General features: G+C 36.6%; 2 protein-coding genes across 4 annotated transcripts in view; one reads left to right on the plus strand and one right to left on the minus strand.

Annotated features, from left to right (window-relative positions):
- The window catches only part of AREL1 (apoptosis resistant E3 ubiquitin protein ligase 1), a 28,491-nt gene extending 12,549 nt beyond the window's left edge, over positions 1-15,942 (minus strand). Inside the window, exons 1-16 of one of the 2 annotated variants that reach the window (XM_063290105.1) lie at positions 15,738-15,934; positions 14,530-14,589; positions 13,582-13,811; positions 12,863-13,100; positions 11,541-11,710; positions 11,281-11,461; positions 9,794-10,041; positions 9,362-9,439; positions 8,800-8,941; positions 7,938-8,059; positions 2,640-2,715; positions 1,719-1,828; positions 1,381-1,560; positions 1,136-1,261; positions 882-1,011; positions 646-704 (exon numbers count right to left, since the gene is read on the minus strand). In XM_063290105.1, coding sequence (XP_063146175.1) covers positions 646-704; positions 882-1,011; positions 1,136-1,261; positions 1,381-1,560; positions 1,719-1,828; positions 2,640-2,715; positions 7,938-8,059; positions 8,800-8,941; positions 9,362-9,439; positions 9,794-10,041; positions 11,281-11,461; positions 11,541-11,710; positions 12,863-13,100; positions 13,582-13,811; positions 14,530-14,545 — 2,106 coding nt within the window. In that variant the 5' untranslated portion in view covers positions 14,546-14,589; positions 15,738-15,934. Of the gene's footprint in view, positions 1-645; positions 705-881; positions 1,012-1,135; positions 1,262-1,380; positions 1,561-1,718; positions 1,829-2,639; positions 2,716-7,937; positions 8,060-8,799; positions 8,942-9,361; positions 9,440-9,793; positions 10,042-11,280; positions 11,462-11,540; positions 11,711-12,862; positions 13,101-13,581; positions 13,812-14,529; positions 14,590-15,737 lie in introns of both variants that reach the window. The other variant, XM_063290103.1, reaches the window with a different exon arrangement.
- The window catches only part of FCF1 (FCF1 rRNA-processing protein), a 103,153-nt gene that overhangs the window by 60,127 nt on the left and 16,505 nt on the right, over positions 1-26,521 (plus strand). The window contains exons 1-2 of one of the 2 annotated variants that reach the window (XM_063290106.1): positions 21,400-21,531; positions 26,345-26,412. In XM_063290106.1, coding sequence (XP_063146176.1) covers positions 21,529-21,531; positions 26,345-26,412 — 71 coding nt within the window. In that variant the 5' untranslated portion in view covers positions 21,400-21,528. Of the gene's footprint in view, positions 1-21,399; positions 21,532-26,344; positions 26,413-26,521 lie in introns of those variants that run through there. The other variant, XM_063290107.1, reaches the window with a different exon arrangement.

Genomic DNA, 26,521 nt, shown 5'->3' on the forward strand with positions numbered 1-26,521 from the left:
GTGAATTAAAGCACAGAGAACTATTCAGTTTTCCAGCTAAGAAATTACTCAGATGACACAGAAATACATATGAAACTCTGCTGCCTTCCAAACCACTGCAGCCTTCCTGCAAAAAAGCGCTGAGCATATGGCAACTTGAAAAGTTATGTTCTAGGGCAGGGGCTTCCAATTTTTTTCAAGCCGCTGCAACTGCACCCTTTCCACTGTACCTTAGAAAAATTGTTATGGAAGCCCTGGGCTGCATTCAGGTGAACTTTTATTTTTTTTTCCCTTCATCTTTCACACAACCCCAGGGTACTGCAAAACAGAGCTTCAAAAACCCAAATGAATTTACAGTATGAAAAAATCCTACTAAAAAAGCAGTGCAAGGCACTATTTCTCCAAGGTGTACATATCCTATAACCGCAGCTTCCCTCTCCTGCTTAGATCAGTAAGATCTCCTAAGCATGAAGCATATTCAAGAATGGAGCTCAGTTCATGAGCGACTCTACCTTGGCCACATAAAAATAATTTTGGTTAAGTCATATATTTTATAAAAACAAGACAATCACTCATAAATGGGATTCCAGCACCAACTACTCTACTATATCATATTTATCTGAGAATATGCTCCTGTCTTAAGGACAGAAAAGCCCAATTTCTCACCTCAAGTTCATTTTCATCAAAAATAGCCAAGAGGTTTTCAGGAACCAATTCATTGAGACCTAAAAGAGAGCAGCATAATATATAAACAACCACAACAACCAGCAAAGGGCATTAAAACCCAAATCAATTTTCCTGACTTTCTTGTTTTCTTTTACATGAACTATATTCAGTTTGGGGGGGAGGGAAATCAAGTTAAAAATAGCAAAACAAAACAAAGATCACATGGTGTGCATTACCTTTTAAAAAATGTTCCACCTCTTCTCTAACTTGATTGGCTAGTCTATACTGCGCAAGCAGATTCAGGTACAATATTTTATTCTCATTGGTTACTGGCATTTGAGCACCCCCAGTTAACAGTTCAACTACCTGAAAACAAAAAATGAGAGAATGCCCATTGGTTGAAAAAAGTACATCTGTTTCATATGACGTCCTTTTCCCACTCTAAATGGGAGATACCTAAATTGTATCCTATCAACAACTGATTTCTCACCTTCTCAAGCTGTCCAAGTCTGCTGTATTTTTCCTCAGCAAAGACTAATTCCATTTCGTTCACATCATTATTCAGAATAAAGCAAACTTTAGATTTATAGAACTCTGGGTCATCTGTCTCAAAATACTGCAAGAAAAACAAAATGGAAAGAAGGATAAGAGAGTAATAAAGTTAATACACAGTGCAAAATCTTGATCTCTCCTTTATTTTCTAAAAGAAGATCAAAAGACTAAGAGTGATTTTACCTTGTAGTGCATTCTTAATCCTATGATCTGAGCCAAGAAAGATCTTGTGAATCGAGCTCTCACCAGCTGCTTATAAGCTCCTCCCAGAGATGACTCATAGAGACACTTTCCAACCAAGCGCCCTGCAAATTCATATATCTTCAGTCTTAGATAAGAAGGTCGATTGGGATTGGGGTGAACCTACAAACAAGAAAGCTCAAAATCAGAACGGCAATAATTAGAATGACCTCTTAGACTTAGAACTTGGAGAAGTATGCCAATGTTTGGCCATAAATCTCTGAACAGAAGAAACAGACAAAATACACTATTTCCATCATGACTGATAGAAAGATACCCACCAGTGCTTGATTATTGTCACTGAAGCGAGTAAAAAGTTGGTTGGTTGTGTCAAACAAAATTTTACAGATCAGTTCAAACCACTCTCTACGAGGGCCTCCCCAGTCCAAGGCTGCAAGAAAAAATACCAAAATTAGTTAGATCTTAGGGAAGCCTATACATTCAAGAATACAGCAGTCAAAGAAAAATCTGTATCTTTTATTACACAGTGTTCTACTGTAACATGATCCTCCACACTTCAAACAAGAACAATGTCACATTTATAATTTCTTATTATTTCTACCACTGATGCCTTCTACCATTAGTTTTATTTATTAAGTTTATAACTGTCCTTTTCACTAAAACAAATAAAATAATGAGGTTGTAAATAAAATCTTAAAACGAAATTTACTTCAAAGAGGAACAAACAGCACTCGTCAAATTAAAACATATTTCAGTAACAAGTCAGGTGAGTCACCAAACATCTGTTTTAGTAATGGAAATATTTTCGCTTGCAGGCAGAAGAGCAATAGAGCTAGCCTAGCCTTCCACGGCACAGAGTTTCAGAGACTGGGAAAGCTACTATGAAGTCCTCTCTTGTGTTCCCACCAAATGTGCTCAGAGTGCTATGGCATGAAGAGAATATTATTCTACATTCCTCTACATTCAGTCAGTGTAGCAAAAAGGTTTGTGTAACTGGATTTAAGAAACTTGGCTGTTTTATTTAGCGTCATATTTTGGATTAGCAATTTAGTATGTGCCCAAATATTGTTTTATTTTTAAAGTAATGATTGTTTATATTGGAGGATAAACTCAAAAATGTTTGATAGGTGCAATGTAATCCACAGATATTTTAGCTGTTAATAGCATTGCAGAAAGCCAAAACAGACAGACTTTTACTCCCCTTTCTTCTGATGTATTAATATTGTAACAAATTTACACACCTTCTTCATCTTGAAAAGTCACTTCAAAATTTTTGCTCCAGTCGGAAACAGAAAAATTCCGTGTTGCTTTCAGAGACTGTGAATAAAAGAAAAATCCAGCATAAACTTATGTTTAAAACAAGAAGCTAACATGGAATCGTTTATTTCATCTATAAACACTGTTAATATTTATTTATTTTCTATCCCACCTTTATTATTTTTATAAATAACTCAAGGCAGAGAACATACCTAACACTTCTTCCTCCTCCTATTTTGCCCACAACAACAACCCTGTGAGGTGAGTTGGGCTGAGGGAGAATGACTGGCCCAAGGTCACCCAGCTGGCTTTCATGCCTAAGGCAGGACTAGAACTCACTGTCTCCTGGTCTAGCCCAGCACCTTAACCACTAGACCCAACTGGCTATACAGATTCCCTCCAAAATCCCTATTCTGGTCTAGCTTATAATACAAGTTAGCATTCTTTTCTGAAGGCCACCATCTTCATATCCAGCATCATTTACAGATTATTCTCAGAGGTGTTTTTATTTTTGTTTTTTTGCTTTCCAATCAATTTCCCTACCTTGCATTGCTTTTCTATTTACCATGTGAATTAAATATGAGTTTATGCACACATATATTTCCATCAGCCCAAATCAATCCACTGCAAGATGAAGGCTTTTGTAAGGGTTATTTATTTATCAATCAAATTTATATAGCCCCCATCTCACAAGAGACTCTGGGCGGCGTACAACAATCAGGTAAAACAATAAATATATAAAAACAAGCATTATAAATATATATAAAAACAAGTATTATAAATATATATATAAACAAGCATGATTAACATCAAAAATATACAAACCACAAGGCTCAGGAGAGAGAATATTAACTACAATAGGGGAACCATCTGAGAATGTCACCAGTCCCCTGAGACCCCCAGGCCTGATGACATAGCCAGGTCTTGAGGGACTTCCAGAACATTAAAAGGGATGGAGCTAACCTTTCTATTTTTCTTTAAGTCTTTTTCTTTTCTTTCTATTTTTAACTCTTTTTTTCTATTTTCCTTTAACTTTTTTTTCCTTTTCTTACACTTCCTGCTTTTTCTTTGATTTCCTTCTTTTTCCTCTTTCTTTCTTACTTTCTTACTTTATATTAGTTTGTGTTAGTTTTTAATTGTCTTGTTTAAAAGCTTTAATAAAAATTATTTTTAAAAAGGGATGGAGCTAACCTGACTTTGGGATGTGTGTGAAAATGTTCCATAAGGTTATGGACCATAATCTACCATGCAAGTCCAATGTGAGTTGGTAGATAGATGGTTGGTGGTTTTTCAGCTTCCCAGTCTAGAGCTGAGAGAAACTGACTGGCCCAAGTCACCCTGCCAGCTTCTGTGCCTAAGTGAGAACTAGAATCTGGATCTCCCCACTCCTAGTCCAGCAACTCAACCACTACATCACACTGCAAACACATAAAGGGTTTTTATTTCCATTCTAACTCATGTAGTTATAAATATGCTATATACAATTTTCCTTTGACTAAAACTCAGTTTGAGCTATATAGTTTGGAATTCTAGCCTCCAAAAGCTATTCCGGTTTTCTTGGCTTAATACCACCTGCAAATCTGATGACTAATCTCCATGCTTTTATTTAATTCTTAGGCTGCAATCCTATCAATAATTACCAAGGGGTAAACCCACTGAACTCATCGGGACTTTCAAGGAAGTGCACTCAGAACTGCACAACTAATATAGAAAATCAAAGTATCTTTCCCTTGGTCCTATTTCCCTTGGTCCTATTTGCTTGCCCTCAGTCAGACATGGAATGCAGAAGAACATATGAACATAGTAATACAGACACCTTTCTTGGGAATGAGCCTAATTCAGACAACTTTCCTCATCCTCTTGGACTTTGAAGAAGCAGGATAGAAAGAGTATTGATATTTTGAACTTCGGTGTTGGGGATGACTCCTGAGAATATCATGGATAGCCAAGAAAACCAACAAATGGACCACAGAAGATATCAACCCAAAGTTCTCACTTGAGGCTCAAATGACCAGGCTCAAATTATCATACTTCAGACACACTGTGTGAAGACCCCTCTGGAGAAGGCTCTGATGGCTGGGAAAGGTGGAAGAAAAGTGAAGTAGAGGAAGACCAGCAGCAAGTTGGGTGGACTCAGTTACAGCAGCAATGGGTGCATCCCTGGAAAATCTGAAGAACCAAGTTGAGGACAGAGCGTCCTGGAGAAAATCCATCTAGGCGATCACTAAGAGTCGACATCAGTTGATGGCACATAATCAATTGATCAAATTTCCTTTTGTTGCAACTTGACAGCTATAACACTGCTACAATTACAGATTTAAAGTGGATATCTGTAGGAAAACGATCATCTATCAGGAATGAAAGCATGTACTCTGTTCTGCAATTTGCATTCAAGAGGAAATCACTTATTTTTAATGTGCTTGAAGCCACAACAGTAAACTTGTTTGGAACAAAAAAAATTTATTTGTTTATCAAATTTATCACCACCCATCTCCCCCGCAAGGAGGGACTCTGGATCATGGATTGGCACAGAACATCTACTTCAATTTAGTCGCCAGTTCTTTTACAATGAATGTGTGGTACATTTAAGGTATTTGTTTTGAGCTGCATGTTATAGTTACAATAATATATTGCAGGAATTTTTATCAAAGAGGAAGTCTTCTTGTATTCAGAGTACACTCTGTATATTCTCATGATCACAGCTCCTCAAGGGCAAATTTTCCCAGATGTGAAATGAAAGCATCTAAAATGGGTGGCACTCAAGAGTAGCCTCATCTCCTCTTGCACAATTACAGGTAGCACTGTAAATTCACAGACTTGGTAGATATGTGTTCTGGCTCAGATACAAAGGTAAAATTTCTAGCCACCATAAAATCACCACACTTTAGAAGAGTTGGATATAGAACTGATCAGAGTAGAGGTGTCCGTGGCCTTCATCCTAAGTGGCTCCCAGGATGGTGCAATTAACAATATGACTAAATTGAACTGATAAAACAGAAGTTCAAAATCTTTCCAGAACAGTATTTTAGAATGTATGTAGTAAGTTAGGAACTAGCCTAAAATGTTCATGAATAATGTCAATGAAACTAGTAGCTAAAAATGTTTCCATCAGAATATGGAAGCATTTCCAAATGAGGAAAAGAAAAAGGAATATATAGGAAGAATATCAAACTAACACAAGAAGACAGTAAAAGAGGATTATGAATTTTGAGGAAATATCAGTGATAACATAGATACCATCAACAATAAAGAAAAAATTTACAGTACGTACATCAGAAGCAGAAAAGCAGCTAGAAAGATGGTTAGATTGATGATAGGAGACTTAAAAGAATATTCACCGTACCCTATTTTTGTAACTCAAAATTAAACATTATGGAAACAAAAATAGTGAGCAACCTGTACCCTAATTTTTTAAGACTGAGTTTTAAGATTGAGAAGAAAGTAAAATATCACCATGACAAATACGAATTGTATGTTATTTCAAAATAACTATGTTAAGACATGGAATGAAGTTAAAAAAGACATGTTAAGATGGGAGAACTACTTCTGTTATTGCTGGGGAGAATTTGTGATAAAAATGAATGTCTTGCCTAGAATGATGTTTCTGTTTCAGACAATACCTGTCTTGACAACTGATGCACCATTTAATCAGTGGCAAAATGATGTATCTAAGTTTGTGTGGCAAGGGAAGAAAACAGAAGTTAAATATAAGGTGCTACAAGATGCAAAGGAAAGAGGAGGATTGGGTCTACCTGATTTGAAATTGTATTTTGCAGCTTGCTGTTTGGTTTGGATGAAATAGTGGGTGCTGCTGAGAAATAGAAGGCTTTTGGAGTTAGAAGGACACAACCTGAGATTTGGGTGGCATGGATAATTGTGGTATGACAAAGTCAAGCTTAATGTGGATTTTAAAAATCATTATGTCAAACATGCCATATTGAGAATATGGAATAGATACAAATCCAGATTGTGTCCAAAAACACCTTTGTGGCTCTTAGCACAAGAAGCATTTTATAGATGAGACATAATAGGCAAACACAAATGGCTAACTTATCATGAAATACTAGAATTTTGTCAAAGGGAATACAAAATAAAATCAAGAGAACAAACGGTGGCAGAGGCACATTGTTGTCAGTGGTTTTCTTATTTACAGTTATCAGAAAGATTTAAAGTAGACAAAAGGGTTTATGGTATTGAACGCTGTAGGACTGATTTTGAAACACAACTGTGTACAAATGATGAACATGTGATTGCTAAAATGTATAAACTTTTACTGAAATTTGAAACAGAAGAACAAGTGAAAGAATGTATGATAAAGTGGGCTAAAAATTTTGGTTCTAATATACAGATGGAACCATGGGAAAATATGTGGTTGAAAGGATTGAAGTTTACATGGTTATAATTTTAAAGAGAACTTTCATAAAATGAGGTACTATTGGTATATGACACTAGAGAAATTGTCTAACGTGTATAAAGGTACTTCAAATTTATGCTGGAAATGTGAATAACGAGAAGGGACATTTTATCATGCTTGGTAGACATGTTAAGCTAGAAAATTTTGGATTCAAACACATACACTGATTCAGAGGATTTTAAAGATTAATATACAATTGAGACTAGAAGTCTTCCTCTTGGGACTGATGGACAAACAGTTGGAAAAAAGCCATGGAACTTTTTGTACATGACAACTGCAGTGAGGTTACTGTATGCTAAAGATGGAAAGATTTAGCAATACCTACAATGGAGGAATGGTTGGTGAAGATGGCAGAACTTTCTAAAATGGCTGAATTGACTTGTTTGATTAGAGAAAAGACAGTATCTACATTTATCGGTGACTGGAAACCCCTTATGGACTTTTTGTGTAAAAAAGAAAAAAAATGAACTTGTGATTTATAGCTTTGATGATAGATAGGATAATTATAGAAAGAAGAGAGTCATGTAACTTTAGAGAAAGAGGTAAATTTATAATTGTACTTATATGCTGTAAAGAAGATCAGAAGCCACTTCTCTGTATCTTTTTTCTTTCTTTTCTATTTTTTTACTTTTTCCTTCTTTCTTGCACTTTTAGCTTTTTCTTTGATTTATTTCTTTTTCTTTTTTCTTCCTTACTTTATATTACTTTGTATTAGTTTTTACCTTTGTTTTTAAAACTTTTAATAAAAGTATATATTTTAAAAAAGGAATTTGTTCTCTAAATGATAATACCTTTTAAATTACATAGTCTTGTAATTCCCTTCTCTGGAGTAACTATTTTCCAACGTTTCTGCATCAGACATACTCACTGAATCCAGAAGGTTATGGCGGCTGACTTTCAAAGAAATTTTGGAATGAGGTTTCTTCATGTGCACCTGACGCAATTCCCTCTGGAAGAAGTTGACTTTGTCTTGAAAAGTCTCTGAGCCTCCTGAAACCAACAGGCCCAGAGTCTTATCTGGAACTTTTCAAAGTCCTCATGCACAATTTTAGTGCAAGATAGAGATTTCTTGGCCATAACAGCCTTAAAGCAGCAATTATGCTTTATCTCTGAAATATACTAAGAGATAGCCCCATAGTAGATCACACGTAATTGTATTTATTTATTTGTTCAATTTATATAGCCGCCCAACTCACTATACAAATATTAAAATAAAGCAAATTTTACTTAAAGTAACAAATTCTGTCCCCAAAGTGTTCATGATAGAAGGGAGCAAATCATAACAAAATTGCTCTAAGTACTATTTTACAGAATAGGGAAATAAAATTTCCACTCATAAACATTTTCTGTCCCCTTTTCTTCCTCTTTCTCCCACCTGAATTTTTGTGCACACAAACATGCACATTCACTCACACACATAGATTCAGCATATAAGAGCACTGTTTCCATTTCCCATTCTGGAATCACAAAACAAGACAGATTTTTACAAATGCAGGGAGGGGATGAATAATCTCTCCAAATGAAGAAATACCAAGTGGATTAGAAAGCGTATCTGACATGCAGAAAGGTATATAGTTGCTCTATAGTTACATAGGCCTCGGTTAAAGCATTCTCTTTCACATTTTTGAATTAATGTTGTGCCAAGTGAGGTACAAAACATATCAGTGGCACAAACACTTATGATTCATTACATGCCAACAAGCAGAGCCTTCTGCTCCGATTCCTTTTACCTATATTTTTATGCAGAGAACGAATAAAAGTGGCCGCCAAGATGTTCCTCTCTTTGCAGCTCAGCTCCACAGGAGGCTGGATTCCATCATCCACCACCAATGTCAGCAACTTGTGTACAGGATCAGGCCCATGATAAGAAAACTGGCAGCAAAGAGATGCAGGAAATGGGGGTGGGGGGAGTGAAAGGAGGAACCATCATTCACCAGAAAGCACAGCTCATGAAGCAGATGCAGTTAGCAGTGTTTATGCATATTCCCTTGCCCCACCCCTTGCTCTGAACTGGCTAGCAGAACAGGTGATTTATAAATTCCACTTCCCACAGAATGAACCTGTTTCATCAGGGGACAGAGGGAAGGTTACGAGGAAAATGAAGCTGAATGACAAGGTGCAAGATGCAGTGCAGGACAACACCACAGCAAGCTCCCTAGAATAATCTAAAATGCCAACTAAAAATCTCATTTAGGCTTGCAAATGGAATAAACTATTTGAATCCCCTCACCCCATAAACTTTCTCAAAATAAAACATGCCCCACCACCTAGCTGGGAGTTCCACAAACTCACTTTGGTGCCAGGACATACTCGGAAAGTAAAGAGACGCCAAGGAATAATCTTCAAGTAGAATTCCTTCACTGAGAATTGCTTTGAGGCCAAAGAAAACAGAAATCATGTTTTCATGAGTACATTATTCTGAAAAGATTTCAACAATGGACATGAACATACTTTTTAATTAATGTAACAAAAGTAATCTAAACTAGGCTTTAGCCACAATTCAGATTTGTAGCTAACACAGTGATGAGCCAAGACAACGTGAATAACTCTGTCATCTTGTAGAAAAACTCTGTAGCACAACACACCTCTCCCCATAACAACCAGACTGAGAAAATTCTAGGAGATGACTGATAACTAGAAACACACAAAACAGTGACAATGAGAATTGTATGAAAGTAGTTTAGATATTGCCTGAATGGAAGAGTGATAAACAAGCATTCTTACCTTAGGAGAAACATAGCAGTAAACTTTTTTGGGTTTCTTCACTTTCTCAGGGGTTGGGCTATCAGAAGGAGAGTCTTCATCCTCATCCTCAGTTGCAGTGGAAGGTCGTCGCTGAAAGGAGCCCAAATGAAGGGGTGGGAGATGCCACTGGGTGTTGGTATAGCTACTAGCATTATACAGGTAGGCTTCAAAGTAGATACTGACCCCTGAGGTAGAAACATTGCGCTCTACAGTGTTCTTTTCATCCTCTGCAAGATGGACAGGTGTAAAGTGTAACACAGGCAAAGCTTGCAAGAGTAACACAAGTTATGCAGCTGGGTTTTTAAAATGTTGTGGATCCAGAAAATTATTTTGCAATGTATATGATTAATTGTTCATGAATAAAAATATTTCACAGAGAGCCAGTTTGGTGTAGTGGTTAAGGCATCAGGCTAGAAACCAGGAGACTGACTTCTAGTCCTGCCTTAGGCACAAAGCCACCTGGGTGACCTTAGGCCAATCCTTCTCTCTCAGCCCTAGGGAGGAGGCAATGGCAAACCACTTCTGAAAAACCTTGCCAAGAAAGCTGCAGGGACTTGTTCAGGCAGTCGCCAGGAGTCAACACTGATTTGAAGGTACAAAACATAACCACAAGGATATTTCCTAGAGACTTAATGCCCAATTACACTTTTTTAAAAAGTGGGTTGCTATCAATGTGGGCTGAGTGACAGGCTGTACCCACAGGCTCTGGCTCAATTATTTTCTGTTTCAGATCTTGCTACTCCATGAAGAAAGGGGCAGGAATAGACATCCAGGAACAACCCAGGGGCATAGCAAATATTTGCAGTCCATTCTGCTACCTTCTTTACAATTCATACACATTCAGGTGCATATCTTAACAGGCTATACTAATATTAATACAACTTATTTGTACATTTTAAATATTTTTGAAGAGAGAAACAGAAGAGAGAAATGGTGATGGAAATTCCTCAAACACACTGCTTCTCCACTATAAATAGATTTTTTTTAACCAACAAACTGTGTTGGAGTGATTCATTTATAATTTTCAGTTGCCAAAGTTTCTTCAGATTTTATATGCCGAGACTGCAGATCAACTATGAATTCCAAAACACCTTACAACAATATAAAAACTGAATTACTTATTCAAGGGATGCAAACAACAAAGTGCAATAATGTTTTGGTTTTAACCAACTTCCTTTACCATTAGCAATTTTTAAAAATTAGCAAGGAGATAACGACAGAGCAGTTTTCAGTTTGAAGTGCTTGGGAGGCTTCATTGCTATGACAGGACACAAGCTAATGTGATGCCGAGAAATAGAATGCAAGATTTAGATTTAGATTTGATAAACCCAGATCCTTAACCCTAGTATCTATTTATTTCTCAAATTTGTACTACCGCCCATCAGTGTACAAGGTTGTTTTGAAGATTACATGCCAGGCTGAAGTTCTGGAAGGGCTATGCAATGCATAAAAAACAATTAACTTACCACTTAGAACAATTATGTCAAACTCTCCATTGCTAATAGGCTGGTTTTGGTAAGAAATGCAGGCACGGAAACACCCCCTACGCAGTAGGGTGAGTCTCAGGAAAACTTGACAAGTCTGTTGATTGGACATCACAGACTTTTCAAACAAAACATCAGAAGGCTTGTCTTCCTGGGGGCCAAGCTAGACAAAATAAATATAGGTTAGGAGATACTGGTATGCTCTGAAGTTCTAGGTGACAAGGCATACAGAGCATACTTACTTCATGGATCGAGAGGCTGTAATTGTGCTCATCTATCAGTGATACTGAGTTGCTAGTAGGGTTATCATATTCATCTCTGGGAACTATTTGCAAAGTGTGTGGCTGCCCACATGTCAGCACCAGAGTGGAGAAATGGCAGGCAATTTTGGTTTTTGAGGGAACCACCATCCCTGAAATAAGAAACACATAGCATAGAATCCCATATAAAATACAAGGAAGGTATTTGCCCAGAATAACATACGTAATGACATGGAAATAGTATTGATTCTAAATGAAGCAACCAGTGCTGGCTAACAGGCAAAAACAAAAATTGCTACACCAAAAAGAAAAATGTATAGAGTAAAAAATTCTCTATTTCTTGGTTATGGTGACAGCCACAGAATCAACCCAATGTTTCATGGGGTTAACACATATGACAGAACTAATTTCACATTTACATAGCTAGAAAATACATTATTTGAACGTGGCAGAATTTTTTACTTCCTTGCACAAAATTATTCATGGTGAAATTTATCATGAATATTTAGGGACAGAAGATGTACCAGGAGACCAACTGTGTAAAAAGTATTATTTCCGGACAACTATAGCGAGCACAGATGATTCAGGTTACAGGTAAGATTTCCTCTGAACACTTTTTCCCACTGGATAGCATTTATTCCATCTTTTTAATTTACAAGGAATTAGAAGCAATGAAGCAGATATGTTGACAGACAAAATGTAGTGGTGAAAAATACATGAATCTTGCTGAACACAAGTAAGAGCTCATTTTAGAGTTTGTTCTATGAGTGTGACCGTGGCAACAAAGAAGCGGAATTTCACTATTACTGAATCTTCCAATCTAATTGTTATTTCCCAAGTGGTTTGGAGCATTTTCTACATTGCTCAAAGGAGAAATATTAAGAAATTTTGAATTATTTGGATCAGTAATTGGACTGAGGCCAGCATTTGATACTGTTTATCCTGTTGAATGACTCATGTAGGACAAAAGGGAGTGCAAAGCTATTAAGATTTTTTTTTTTTTACTAAAAAGTGGACTTGTAAAACAGATGAACAAAATTTGTCATTTTTATGATTCCACCATGCTTAAAGGCAGTAAGTTTTTTCTCTAAGTAGGTATTCTATATTTCAGTGTGTCTATTAATTAAATTTCACCATAAATTAATGCATTCAAGTTTAATCCCAAAGGTAGACACATAATAAATATGTAATCTACTCTGCATCATCTAATATAGCCATGGCACTAAATAAATATGGAACAGCAGCATTAGCGTATATTATGTCGATTTCCCCAACTACTTGCTTTTGGTTTAGGCAATACTTACCTGGTTGAAAGACTTTGTAGTAAGGACTATATGCAACATTCAAGCCTCCAAGTTTTATGCTTATTTCATAGCGCCCAGCTCTGCGCACAGTGAATGCCACCTTCACCACATTGGAACTGGGTTCTTGAAGCACTTCCTGGGTGACAGGAATATCTATTGCTAACTCCATATGGCAGATGTGAACTCGCAGTCCAACAGGATGATGAGCAGGGAAAGGCTGGCCATTCTTATAAAATAACTGTATGGGGAATTAAGAAGCAAAGTGTATAGCAGACTGCAGAGACACAATAGATAAATTCTGGTATCAGCCATTAAAAGATGCAATAAATTAAAATCATCTTAGTGACACATACATGAGTAATGGTGGAAATCTTTGCTTCAATATACATATGTATATATACATATAACATCCAAATTTGAAGTCACCAATTAAAAACAAATTAATAAAGAATAAAGAAAACAACATCCTTACAAGGGTTTAATAATATCTGAATTCAGCCCGCACAACTCTGTGACCAAATCTCTGGTTAAAAATATCTGCAGCACAGAGAATGTTCAACACAAATGATATCAAAAAAGAAGGTGCAGGAGGAAGAGGAGAAGAGAGGAGGAGGAGGAAGAGGAGAATAACCCCAAGTTAGGGTTTTTTAGCTTTGACTGCCTTGATTTTTTGTTCCGCACTTCCTCAAATTGTCACAGAAATGGAAATTTCCTCTTACATGCACTCTGAAGGCCATACTATGGCCCACCTCACAGGGATCCTTCCAATCCCAGAAGATTTTACAAGAGCGGGGGTCCAAGTAATTGCCTCGGACGTAGTCATAAATGGTCCGTTCTCCTCGGCGTTCCCGGTCCTCATGCTGGAGGAAGCTGACTACGCGTGCGGCAAGCTCAAAGAGGAACTTAATGGTGAAAAAGAAAGCTACCACAGATACCACTGTGATCCCACCTGTCAAAGAGAAAACAGTTATAAGATCCAACAAAACACTCAAAATGGCTATTTGGTATTGCAAACTACTTATAGTTATTTTGGATGAGAACTTACAATATTTAACCTTGAAATAGAAATTTCATAGGGAGTCATTTCAATCAACAGGACTAAAATCAGATTAAGATCTTCTGAGATATTAAGAAGGTTCCAGATTATCAATTATTTATTTTTATTTTATTGGATTTTTATCCCACCTTTATTTAATTATAAAGAGAAAAGATAACTCAAGTTGCTAAACATACATAATCCTCCTGCCTATTTTAGCCACAACAACCACCCTGTGAGGTGGGTTGGGATGAGAGAGAATGACTGGCCCAAAGTCACCCAGTGGGGTTTCATGCCTAAGACAGGCCTAAAACTCACAGTCTCTTGGTTTCTAGGTCAGCACCCTAACCACTACACCAATGTAGCTCTCTTTATATATGGCTAATAACACCACCATGACATGTAAGCACCATTTGAATTTTCTGCCTCAGGCACTAAAATGTTTTTGGCCATCACTTGCTTCATTACAAAGGAACTAGGGAAGATCTGTGGACTACTTTGCAGGAAAAGAGGAAGCAGAATTGAATATGCTCAATAGTATTAGCAAAATAGATACCATTCACAAAACTAAGCAAAAGAATGAAATCTGGAAGGTTCCTTTTGGGTTCTATGAACAATTGTTTTCCCTTACCAATAATGTAAAACATTAGGTACTTTCAATGAGACACACAGCCGAGGATTACAGCTGCATCTGGAAAGGAAAAAACAGAACTAGTACAATTAAAAAAAAAACTATGCAGATCTCCTACAAAATGTTTCGTCTCCACAAAACACACTAAGCATTCTTTGATCCTAATTTTTACATCTAGATCTAACCTCCATTTTAAAAAAGAACCAAAGTGAAGTTAGTTCTAGTTTTTGGAAAGTGTAAAAACTGACCACCAGCAATAATCTCTGAGAATTCTTTTAGTTATTTGTTTATTTATTGTTTTTTATATCCTATCCTTTTCCCAAGAAATGGCAGCATACACTGTGATCTTCCCTATTTTATCCCCAGAAATACAAACCTAGGCCATATTGTGCCATTCATTATTCATTCTATCACTGTAGGAGAATTTCCAATAATTAAGATTGTTTTAAGAAGAGAACAATTATCCAATGGACTTCAGAAGCCTAAATAAATCTTGTAAATCAGCATTAGCACCCAGAACATTATTACTGAATATGCAGAAATATCTGCCAGGCAGCTGAAGATTGAGAACAAATCAGGCCTAAGAAAGAAGGGAACTCCACAAGATATACGTAGGTAGAATGGGCCTCCTCCCTTAACAGATAAAGGAGGATACCAAACTTTTAATTCTTAGGAAGACTATTAGGGAGAAGGCAGTACTTTAGATATCCAAGTTCTGGGTATGCAGTAGAATGCAAAATGTTGCATAAGCAACATCTTTACTGTTCAAATATAAAATATAGACTTGCAGAATAGTTTTCGGCACCCAGAATAATATGTTTCCATCTTCCTTCTCATGTAAAGGAAAAATCTACAATAGCCAGGCTCTGCTCTTCAATAGTTATTTATTTACTTACTTACTTACTAAATGTGTGTCCCATCCCCACCCAGAGAATATTTAAACCTTCAAGACCCTCAAAGCAAAGTACCAGATACCAGCAAATCCCTTACTACTAAGAGAACTGGGTTCAGATGTGTCAAATCAGGGGACAATGAGATATGCCAATGCAATTTATAAGCACAATATCTTACAAATGCCATCTAATAATAGTAACACCTTCTATTATGCTGGAATTCTGTACGGGACCTATCTCTGTTCTGAGTCTTAAATGCAATTTACAGTCTGCACAAGCATGTTCCGCATCCCTCCAGCTAATTGAAAGGATTACCTTTATTCAAACTCCCATGCCCGGAAAGCCAATGCGCGAGTGCCCATTCCTCTGCACCTTTATTCAGGATAGACACCAGGCAATGTCCGTAGGATCCTAGAAATCACAATATGAGCTCAGAGCCAGGTAATCAAAGGTAGCAATGAATTGACCATCCCAAGAAGTGGCACTCTGCATTATCATACCATGAAGCTCTCAAATCATTTTCCTGAAATGAAAACAAGGAGTTGCAATCATTATGTATATTATATATGATTTTAAAAAAAAACTCTACAAGAAATCAGGTAAAAAAGGTCATCATTTTATTCTTAAACTGACAGAGCCAAGAACCAAGCATAACATCAGTGAGAAAATAGGCATCGTGATCATACAGAAGCACTATAAAATAGAGGTTCTCACATGACTCTTATTTATAAGTAATAGGGGGACCTTCAAACAAAATGATTTACCTACATATAACACGTTAACTCACAAATTTGCAAACCACAGATCACTAATGTCATAATCAACAAAATTAACTGAGATGAATAAAGAGGATGGCCTTAAAGGGCAAAGGGAAGACCCAATTCCAAGGCAATTATCAGATAAACAAAACTTGAGCCAAAGCCAAGGAAGTAGTTTGCGAAAACACTTCATAGTGCCCCCCCCTTCTCATGAAGATAAAAGAGGTAGGAAAGATAGTACATTCAGACTTGCAAGATTCTGCTACTACAGTACAGTTGTTCAAATAAAAGTAGCTTTAGGACTACATGGTTTCTGTTTTTTAGTCTACCTGATAAGGCTAAAATTTAACAAACAGGAGAACATCAGACTGCTATTAGAGTCTTTAAGAAAGTTTTTAGAAAACAGTTCATATAAGATCACAAAAAATCACAATGCTAACTAATGATGAGCATCTTATTGTTGTAATACTACTAAAAGCACTATAGAAGTGAGGAACAATCCCTGTTGCCCATAAGTTCCTACTATATATGCATGCTATATGCACTACAATGTAGATACAATTTACCTGCACAAACACAATTCTGTATGTCACACAATTTATGTCCCCACAGTTTGTTTTGGAGATTCCAGCTATGTGACTTAGGGAGAACAGCCTGAGAATAAATGAGCCCCACAGTATTTTTGGGGGGCGAGGGGGAGTAAAAAGATGAAAAAGTTCTACAAGAAGGCTACGGCAAACTACTTCAGTACTGTTGCCAAGAAAACTACAAGGGAGTCAAGCTTGACTTGAAGGAGATATGGATCTAACAAGCTGGCAGATATATCATGAATTGAACAGGGGAGGAAGATAGTTTTAATGTTATGCACAGTCCATACAAACAAAATCAAATGGTGATGGCTCTACTCCAATCCATCAGCAGAGGACTCATCACTTTAGTAATAATTTAACATATAAAATGGTGCAAGTTAAAGGAAAGCTGTGGTGCTTTCTAAATAACATTCAGAGTAATCAGCTGTCTCCAATATGCTCCAAAAGCTCCTTTTCCATATCCAATGAAATCACTAGCTTTTCTGAATGTATATCAAGAATTTCAATTAGTAATCTAATATTATCCAACCCTTGTCATCTTTTATAAAACCAGATTGCACAGGATGGATAATTGAAGGTAATATCTTTGGAGTCTCTACACCACAGTCACTATCAAAATCTGGGTATCAAAATGTAATGAGGAAGTCAGGCTAAACCTTGCACAATGAACAAAATTTTCTGCATGGGACATACCATCAACAGATAGCTGAGGTGGCTGACATTGGGAAATCCTACCAGTGGCTGGAAAGAAAATAGAAAGAACAAAAGAAAAAAAAGAATATAGTAAAGAAAGAGAAAAGAAATTTATAAAGAAGTGACTTCCAACCTTCATCACAACAAGTATAAACAATTTTTGTAACTCTTCACCCCCTCTTAGTTTACAGCCAATGATCTCTTCATCCCATCTCTTTTCTATAGACAAACCCATAAAGCATTATCTTTTCAGTCCTAGTGTCAACAGAAAGTCCATTAAGGGTTACCAGAAATAACAACATATCTTATTTTAACCTTGATCAAATAAACCAACCTTAATTTGATACCTGATGAGTTTTACCTTCTTCTTTGGACTTAAGAAATTTTAAACAGAGACTTAAGAATTTAAAATAATATACAATTGGCAAAAAGCAAAAGAAAGGGGGGGATTTTGATATAAGAAATTTTTAAATGGATTGGGAGACCAAAGAGATTTGGACTGTTGGTTATTTTTGCTGTACAATTTGAAAAACAAGTATAAAATTAAATAATACACTCTTGGGAAACAAGTGAAATGGAACTAAACCCGTATTTGGAACTGAGGCTTGAAGAAGACTGCAAAGGGACACTAGAGAAAACTAAAGGACCAGGCAGAAAAGAGTTAAAATGGCTAAGCCGGCTATAGCTTTTTCTTATCTTAAAGAGTTTTTTGATAACTAGACTGAGATATTAATAACTAAAATCAATAAATTTTTAGAAGATGAAAAAAACTTAACAAACTGGATAGCCCATTTAAAAGGAAAAAGAACTTTATGTAGGAAAAACTTGATGCCTTGATATCCATAGTACAACAGAGAAGAATCTAGGGGGTTTTAGCAAACCATAATCTAAACCTGAATCAGCATTATGATGCAGAAGCCTAAAATAACTACACAATTCTGGACTGCATCAATGAAAGCACAATGTTCACAAGAGATGATTAAATTGCAAGAAACAAAATAGAATGCTGTCAAGAGAACAAAGGTCAGGCTTATTATACCAGGTTTCAATTTCATGCCACCTCAGTCATGAACACTCCTACATTTTTTTCTCCTTGGAAGTTATCAGAAACTGATAAAGTAATAGTTTTATGTTTACATGAATTATTCTGAGATGACCTTTCAGTTTACAGATCACATTGTACAGATCAACTAATCCGCCCAAATTCATTTCAAATCTGACAAGAAGACAAAGAAAAAGGTAGGTTTGATTCACATAGCACAAACTCCAAAATCAGAAAGAGACCATTTAGGCCATCAAGTCCAATACTCTGTTCAGTGCAGGAATCCAAAATGAAGTATCTACAACAAATGGCTTCTCAGCCTTCTTTCAAACATATCCAATGAAGGGAAACAAATTTATTATCTGGGTAATAGTTTCCACCGTCAAACTGCTTTTACTGTTAGGAAGTTTGTTCCAACGTTCAATTAGAATCTGTCTTCTTAAAAGGTATCTTTTGTGTCATTACACTCTGGAATGATGGAGAATAGATTTTATTCATTTTAATGGTCACAATAATTGACAGTCTCTACTGTCACAGTATTTATAATCCAATTCTACAAATTGCACTGTAGAATTGTGTGAAATAATCCAGATGTTTTCTTCTGCACACACAGTTTCTAGCTGATAGCACAATACTCTTTTCAATATTAAGGTTTTTCACCACTTTTGATAAATCTCTCAGTGAATATTTATCTTACATTACCACCTGCTTATTAGTAGTAAGCACATCAGCAACCGAGGGCACTTTCACTCAAGGCAAAGTTTCTTACAAAGTCACTACCATGCAGAGAAGTATTGAGATCAGAAGCATACTCTGTCACATATTTCACCATATTTCACCACATATGCTGGGAAACCACTGCCAATTGTAGCTTCCTGTTGAGGTTGTACAGTAATTATCATAATATTGATGTAGATTCCCTATTAAAAATATTTCTGAATAGGAAATGCAGTTTTCAAGCAGCCTGTAAATAAAGTGAGATTAACTCACAACAGTGCAAGTGGTTCCAGGCCAAACCTAAGCACCAAAACAGAAAAATACTACTACTAGAATGATTTTCCATCTTTGAACACAAGGGGTTACAAAATAATTATACACTGCTCAATAAAATGAAATAATTTAGAATATATTTTTTCCTGGATACATAAATTAAAGCATTTAAAATACAAAATTAAACATTTGCTCATACACTGATGAAGCCCCTTGGGGTATAGGCAGATAACAGTTCTTAAGTGAACAGCTGGATAAAAACAATCAGAGCTCTGCTGGATTTCCAAAATGGAGCCAAAACAGTCAGCGCAAGTACTTCATCTGCAATACTGCTTCTTATAAAATATGAAAAACTAAGAATGTTTTCATTAATCAATATTTATCATAGTAATTTTAATTCAGCCTATAACATTTACACCTGCCTTAGTCATCTGCTATCTTTAAATAAGTGGGGAAGGGTAGAGTTTAAGCTGATGAAAAAACTAACCTTACTTAAAACCAATTATTATTCACTTAAAACCAATTATTATTCAGCACAAGTAACCAAATGGATTAGTGTATACAAATATTACAACAGCAACTTTACAAAAAAGAAGAACAGTTTACTATATGAATCTATCTCAAAAAAACAAACAAACAAACTAGTATATGATGGAATATCTGACAAGGACCAAACTGGTACCTATGATTATATAAAAAATGAAACTGAAAGAACTGTAAGAAATCAATTGGAATAGACTATCTAACTTCCTGCAATTTGTATGCTAATTTCTCCATGAAATGAATTTCACAAAAACCATGTCAGTATAGGGCAAATTCCACAGGGCAAGTCATAAAATATTTCATGCAATGATCCTCAAAGATATCCAGTTGTAACTTAAATTTTTGCCACTCCATACAATACTTCGAGAGGGAGAAACCCTGTAACAGAACTACTCTTTCTATACAGGTCTTTTCCGTTCACACGCTAAGAAGAAAGATCGCATTCATTACTTGCCTGGCATGCAGGGCAATGTTGTCACTGACCAAATTAGGATCGAATACCACCTTCCAGAACAATGAAAATTAAGTATCTCACTGCATAAAGCATGCAGACCACAAGGCAGAACCAACTGTAATAGCAGCACACAATGAAACAGCATTCAAAACCAAAGCAATACCTAGTGAGACTATCTGCAAAACCTAAAACGTAATTTTTCAAATCAAATAATCAAAAATATGAACTGGCCTTTCAGGGCAAATTTAAAATGGGAAGTGAGGGGAGGATTATAAACCAAGGGGAAATTGTGAACAGATAATCTAAGGGGACACTTAATGGCTTTCCAGTTCACCCTCTCCTAACCACGCGAGAGGAAGAGGGTATTCATGGAGAGTAGCAACACACAGCTTTTCTCTCTTCTCTCGGGCAGAGGGGGAGGTACACTCGTGCGAGGGGAAGAGAAGAAAAGGAGGCGAAAGAACCAAATACCCCAGAGTCAAATTTCATCCTTCTTCCCGGCCGATCAGAAAGAGAGTTTGGAAACAAATGAGCCAACTGGCAGGATTCCCATCTGCGGCTCAGATCACTGAAGCCTACTTTAACTCCGTGGTTGGTCCAAGCACTTGTTGCTTCCTCGGAGCTTCCAGCAATCCTATTGCCTGAACTAACGAAAGCAAAAAGCCGGAGGCTGCCCGTTTCTTCAAGGAGGGCAGGATTTCCCTAGGGGACCGCCCTCTTCCTGCTGCAGCTACTTCCCTCTTCGTCCCGTCCCCATACCAGGTCCTCCCGTCTCTCGCTTTTCCCTGAAGGGACTCGGCGCCTCAGAAGAGATGTAGCGGAACAGGAAGGAAGCCGAGCTGAAAGATGCAAACAGTCGGTCTCGGCTCTGTTCCTCGCCTGGCAAAACGGAGCTCAGCTGCTCTAGCCCCCATCTGACGGCAGTGACCGGAAGTGATGTGTTAAAAGCGGGACACATGTGCCGTGCGGCGGAAGTAGCTGATGAAAAAGGTTTGGTCCTGTTGCCTATAGCGGTTGCTGTCGTTGGAGCTCTGAGATGGTGAGTACCGATCTTTGATCTTAGAGCTATAATCCGCGGAACTGTGGTTTTTAATGGCTCGGCTGGATGGATATATTCATGACCTTGAGGTAGCGCCTACCTCGGGAAAAGGTACACCAAAGCAGTTCTCTTAAATTATTTTACTGGATTCGTACAGCTCGCTATTCTATTATGTGGCTTGGTGTGAACCCAGCGTTTCTCTCCCGATCTCATTATTATATTTTATGGAGACTCATTAACGCTTTCTGAGAGGGAATATGAATAATAGAAACAAATGGGTGAATATAGAGAAGATAGGTTTTGTAAAATTACCATAAGCAACCTTCGCCAGCTCCCATCTTACCAGTCATCGTGGAGAGTGCAGAGGGTACAAGAAGGTTGCACTTCGTGTAATTCCAATCAGTTAGTTTCCAAAGTATGGAGATTTAAGGTGTGGTATGCTCACCACAATGTACCAAGACTGACTGACATAATGTCCTTACTGTTAATAGGAAATTGTATATATGACATGGGTACAACTAAGACTTATAACCTAGTCTTCACTGTTTTTATCTTACTAAAAATAATTATGCAAAGCTTCAGTTGACTTCCATGATGAGTGTCAGAGGGCAATATTTATGGGCCCTTCTGGTGACAAACGTGGAAGACTGTGGTTTGTAATGGAAGATGAATATATGGTAAAGTGCATGAATTAATGAAAGAAAGGAAGAAAAATGATATAAAGTTTTGAAACTACGAAAGAGGAAGGAAGGATGGACTGTTCTTGTGGAGTGAATTTGATTAAATATCCAGGGACGTGAAGGTATAGGTTTACTTTTGAATGAAAGGACTAAACTATATAGATCAGTGAACATGAACTGATGTCATCTAGATTGTTGTGGATGCATATATGAAAGAAGGAACTTATAAGTTAGTGATAGGTGCATGTTAAGCTTCATTGAATGCCAATGATAAAAGAACAGAAATGAGTTATAACAAAAAAATATTCTGAATTCATAAGGTCCAGGAGAAAAATTATTCTGTAGGATATATGAATGGATGGTGGGACAAGACAAGAGCATACAGAAAAAATGATTAGGCCATTTGGAGACAGAAGAATAAATAAGAATGGTGATAGTTTGGTAAATATCTGCTTTGGAAAAGGTCTGCTTACTTGTTTTAAGTAGGACTCTTTTTTTAATCCATTCAATCATGTCCAGTTCTTGGAGACTGCCTGGACAAGTCCCTGCAGTTTTCTTGGTAAAGTTTTTCAGAAGTGGTTTGCCATTGCCTTCTTCCAGGAGCTGAGAGAAAGTGGCCCAAGGTCCCTCAGCTGGCTTTGTGCCTAAGGTGATACTAGGACTCATGGTCTCCAGGTTTCTAGCCTGACGCCTTAACCACTACACCAAACTGGCTCTCCATGTAAGGGTTAAGCATGCCTAATTATGCATCCATAGAGCAAAAGAAAGAATGTAAAAATATGATTAATTTGATTTTTTTCAATATGAAAGATTGAAGGAAGAATAAAAGTGTGATGACAGGTTTTGGTAGTGGATCTTTAGGGGGAAAATGGATAAGGAAGAAAAAGAAGGAAGTGAAAGAACTAGAGTGAAAATAGAAAGGCTATAGGGAGAGAAAGTACAAGCCCTGTATGAAAAAGTATTAGAAGAGATTATTGTCTCAATAGAATGAATAATAGGTGGATATAAAGAAAGATAATGTAGAAACTGCTTAGGGTTTTGAGGCTTGAAGCTAACGTGCCAAGTGTTAAGGCTCAGACCTTCACTTCAGGACTCAAAATCATGTTTGATCCTACAAGCCTGATACCTTTGCTGTTGTCAGACAGCTACCAGTCTCATTGGCACCGTACTTGTACAAAAGAACTTTGCAGTCTTGGCCTCTCTCCTGAATATTTAGGCCAACTAACTCTGGAGAAGACCAAATCAATAGTAAAAGAAAGAATTAGAGACATTGTTTGCCAAAATGGTATTACCAGTGCTCCCGAATTCTATCGTCAAATTTTAGATAGCCACAAACCCTTTACTGCAGGGTATCTATACAATCTCTACTTAAGCAAATATAGATGGGCCTTTTCCAGAGCTCACTTTGATGCCCTCCCTTCAGCTCTTCTGGCAGGAAGATTTCATGGGACTCCTTATTCACAGAGACTTTGCCCCTGTGGATCCAGGGAGGTAGAAACTCTTGCCCATGTCCTCATACAGTGTCCTTTTTATGATGCTCCAAGACGTGCTCTGATCTCCCCAATTATTTCTAATTTGCGGGTCATACTGATAGATTTTACGTTTATTTCTTTTTAAGGGATGCTGATTCTACAACTCACATACCAGGTGGCCAAATATTTTTATCAAGCTATACAATTATGCAAAACTTTTAATTAGATATATTGTTTTACTGTTTCCCTTTTTCCTGACAATGAATTGTTGAACCTATTTTCTTTTATTGTAAAGGCTGGTCAAAGACTGTAATAAAGATATTCTATTCTAGAAACTGCTTAGAACTGAACGAAAATAATTATGTAACAGACTTCCACAGAACTGTGTGGAAATACACTAATGAGAAGTATGAAAAATTATGCATGGTGGAGATAAAGAGGGTGTGGATGATAAAAAAAATGCATAAAAAAGAATGCTGCAATGAGGATGAGAAAAAATACTGTTTAATGTATACATGTACAAAAAATCTCTAAATAATATAGTCAGAGAATAAGGAGCAGAATGATTTTCATAGAAATAATAGTTTTGGAAATGAGTAAAAAGGACTAAACAAGGAGCTTCCACCAGAGTATATAGAATTAAGAATAAAAATGATATAATTTTGGTTGAAACTGACTTAAGAGAATGGTGGAAGAATTTTAGAAGTCTGTGTGGAAACAGCAGTGATACATCAAAGAAAGGAGTACAAATGCATGCTGTAAATGTTAGTATCCAAGAAAAAATGATAAAAAGGAAATAAATGCTGTTGAAATGTTGAAAAGTGGTAAGTCTTCAGATAGAGGAATTATAACCGGAGAAATGTAAAATATGGATGTTGTTTGTAAAATGTGTTTAAACTTCAGAAATGTTTTTTCCTAAACATCTCTGAAGTTTAGGAAAAATAACGAGTGAATATAAAAATTATGGGGGGGGGTGTTATCAAGTATGTGTAGAAAGGTGTTTGGTAGAATTTTGATTGAAAGAGTACAAGAGTGACAGTGATCAAAATTTGGGAAATGCATTATGGCTTTACCTTGAGCAGAAGATGTGCAGACCAGATGTTTGCTCTTCAGAAGATCACTGAGAAATGTATGAATGTGGGAAAAGAAGTTTATTGTGTGTTTGCTGATTTAGAAAAAAGTGTATGACAAACTTAATAGACTTGAATTGAGTTGTCTATGGAAACAAACATAAAAGGTTGCATATCCTGGAAATAGGTAACTTAAGGAATGTGTGTGCAAAACAAGAAGAGGTAGAGTCAAGAATGAAAGAGGACTGAATGAAAATACAGTTCAGGTGGCTTGGTCCTATAGAGAGAATGAATAGGATCTAATCAGAAAACAAGTGTATGAAGTAAGAGTGAATGGATTGAGGGGAAGGAGATGATGCAGGCAGTTTGCAAGGATTGAAATGCACGGAAAGATATAGTGAATGGCATTGGTATAAACTACACTTAGCTATATATCCTTTTCTTTTTATCTTGTACCTGTAATTTCTTTGGCTTACTATTTCTTACTTCCTTTCCATTATGGGTATTTATGTGTGGATTTCTACCTTTAGGCAATGTAGATCTGTTCAGGCAATAGGATTATTTATTTATTTAACTGCTATTCTCTCCTCACTGATGCCTCAGATCTGGTCTGGGCAATTTCCTAATGCTCTCAAGTGAATTTGGGGCATGTACATGGTACGCTATTTTCAGTCCAAACCATAAATAGATTGCAATACTGTTTCAGAAGAATTGATTTACTATTTATTATGAAACTGAAGAACAGAATGAGAATCATGCCCTTTCATCATTAAGTATCCACAGTTAATCAGCTAGGTAAAAGCTTGAGTTTTGGAATCAATCTGAGAAATTAAGTTTTGTACCGTAACAGTGGTGAAGGTTTTCCGTCATTTCTTCAGAATACTAACCTATTATTGCGTTGGAAATGCTCCCAAGGTGAAGGTACTGTATCTTCTATCACCTTCGGTGGACTTGTGGGAAAACTAAAAAATATTGGGAGCAAATATATATTATAATCTGAAAGATTCTTAAAATTAGTATACAACCAAAACCAGAACTTTTTCTTTTGGGCTTGATGGACCAACAACTGGGAAAAAAAAATGGAACTTTACTTCTGTATATGACAACAGCAGCAAGACTTTTGTATGCACAAAAATGGAGAGATATACAAATTCCCACAGTGGAAGAATGGATGGTGAAATTATTGGAATTGGCGGAGATGACAAAACTGACAGTATCAATAAGAGAACACACTGTGACTGGATTTGTTTCTGCGTGGAACCGGTTCTGGACTATTTGCTTGTATCTGAAAAAAATGAAGTTTTGATTTATGATGATTAAACTGTTATTGTTTATAGAAATAATGTTTACTAAAGTTTAGTTCAGAGTAAGAGATTAAGGTATTATATATTTGTATTCATTTCTGTGTTGAAGAAGGTCAGAAGTCACTTTCTTTGTATTTCTCAGCATTTCTGCACTTTTTTAGTTTGCCTTTTTTCTTTTAGTTCTTTCTTCAAGCTTTTCTATACTTTGTATGTTATGTGTATTTTGAAACCCTAATAAAGTCTTAAAAAAAAAGAATACTAATCTATTATTAATTTTCCCTTTCTAGGGGAAACAGAAGAAAGCAAGAAAATATGCTACCATGAAACGCATGATCAGCCTTCGTGATCAACGCATGTGAGATTTTCATTATCATTGAACAGTGACAATTGTTGAAACATTTAACACATAATGCTCAAACACTTATACTATAGTTATGTGTATGATCCTATTTCTTCCCAAATTT

Source organism: Candoia aspera, chromosome 1 (assembly GCF_035149785.1).
Source record: "Candoia aspera isolate rCanAsp1 chromosome 1, rCanAsp1.hap2, whole genome shotgun sequence".
NCBI classification, from domain to species: domain Eukaryota; kingdom Metazoa; phylum Chordata; class Lepidosauria; order Squamata; family Boidae; genus Candoia; species Candoia aspera.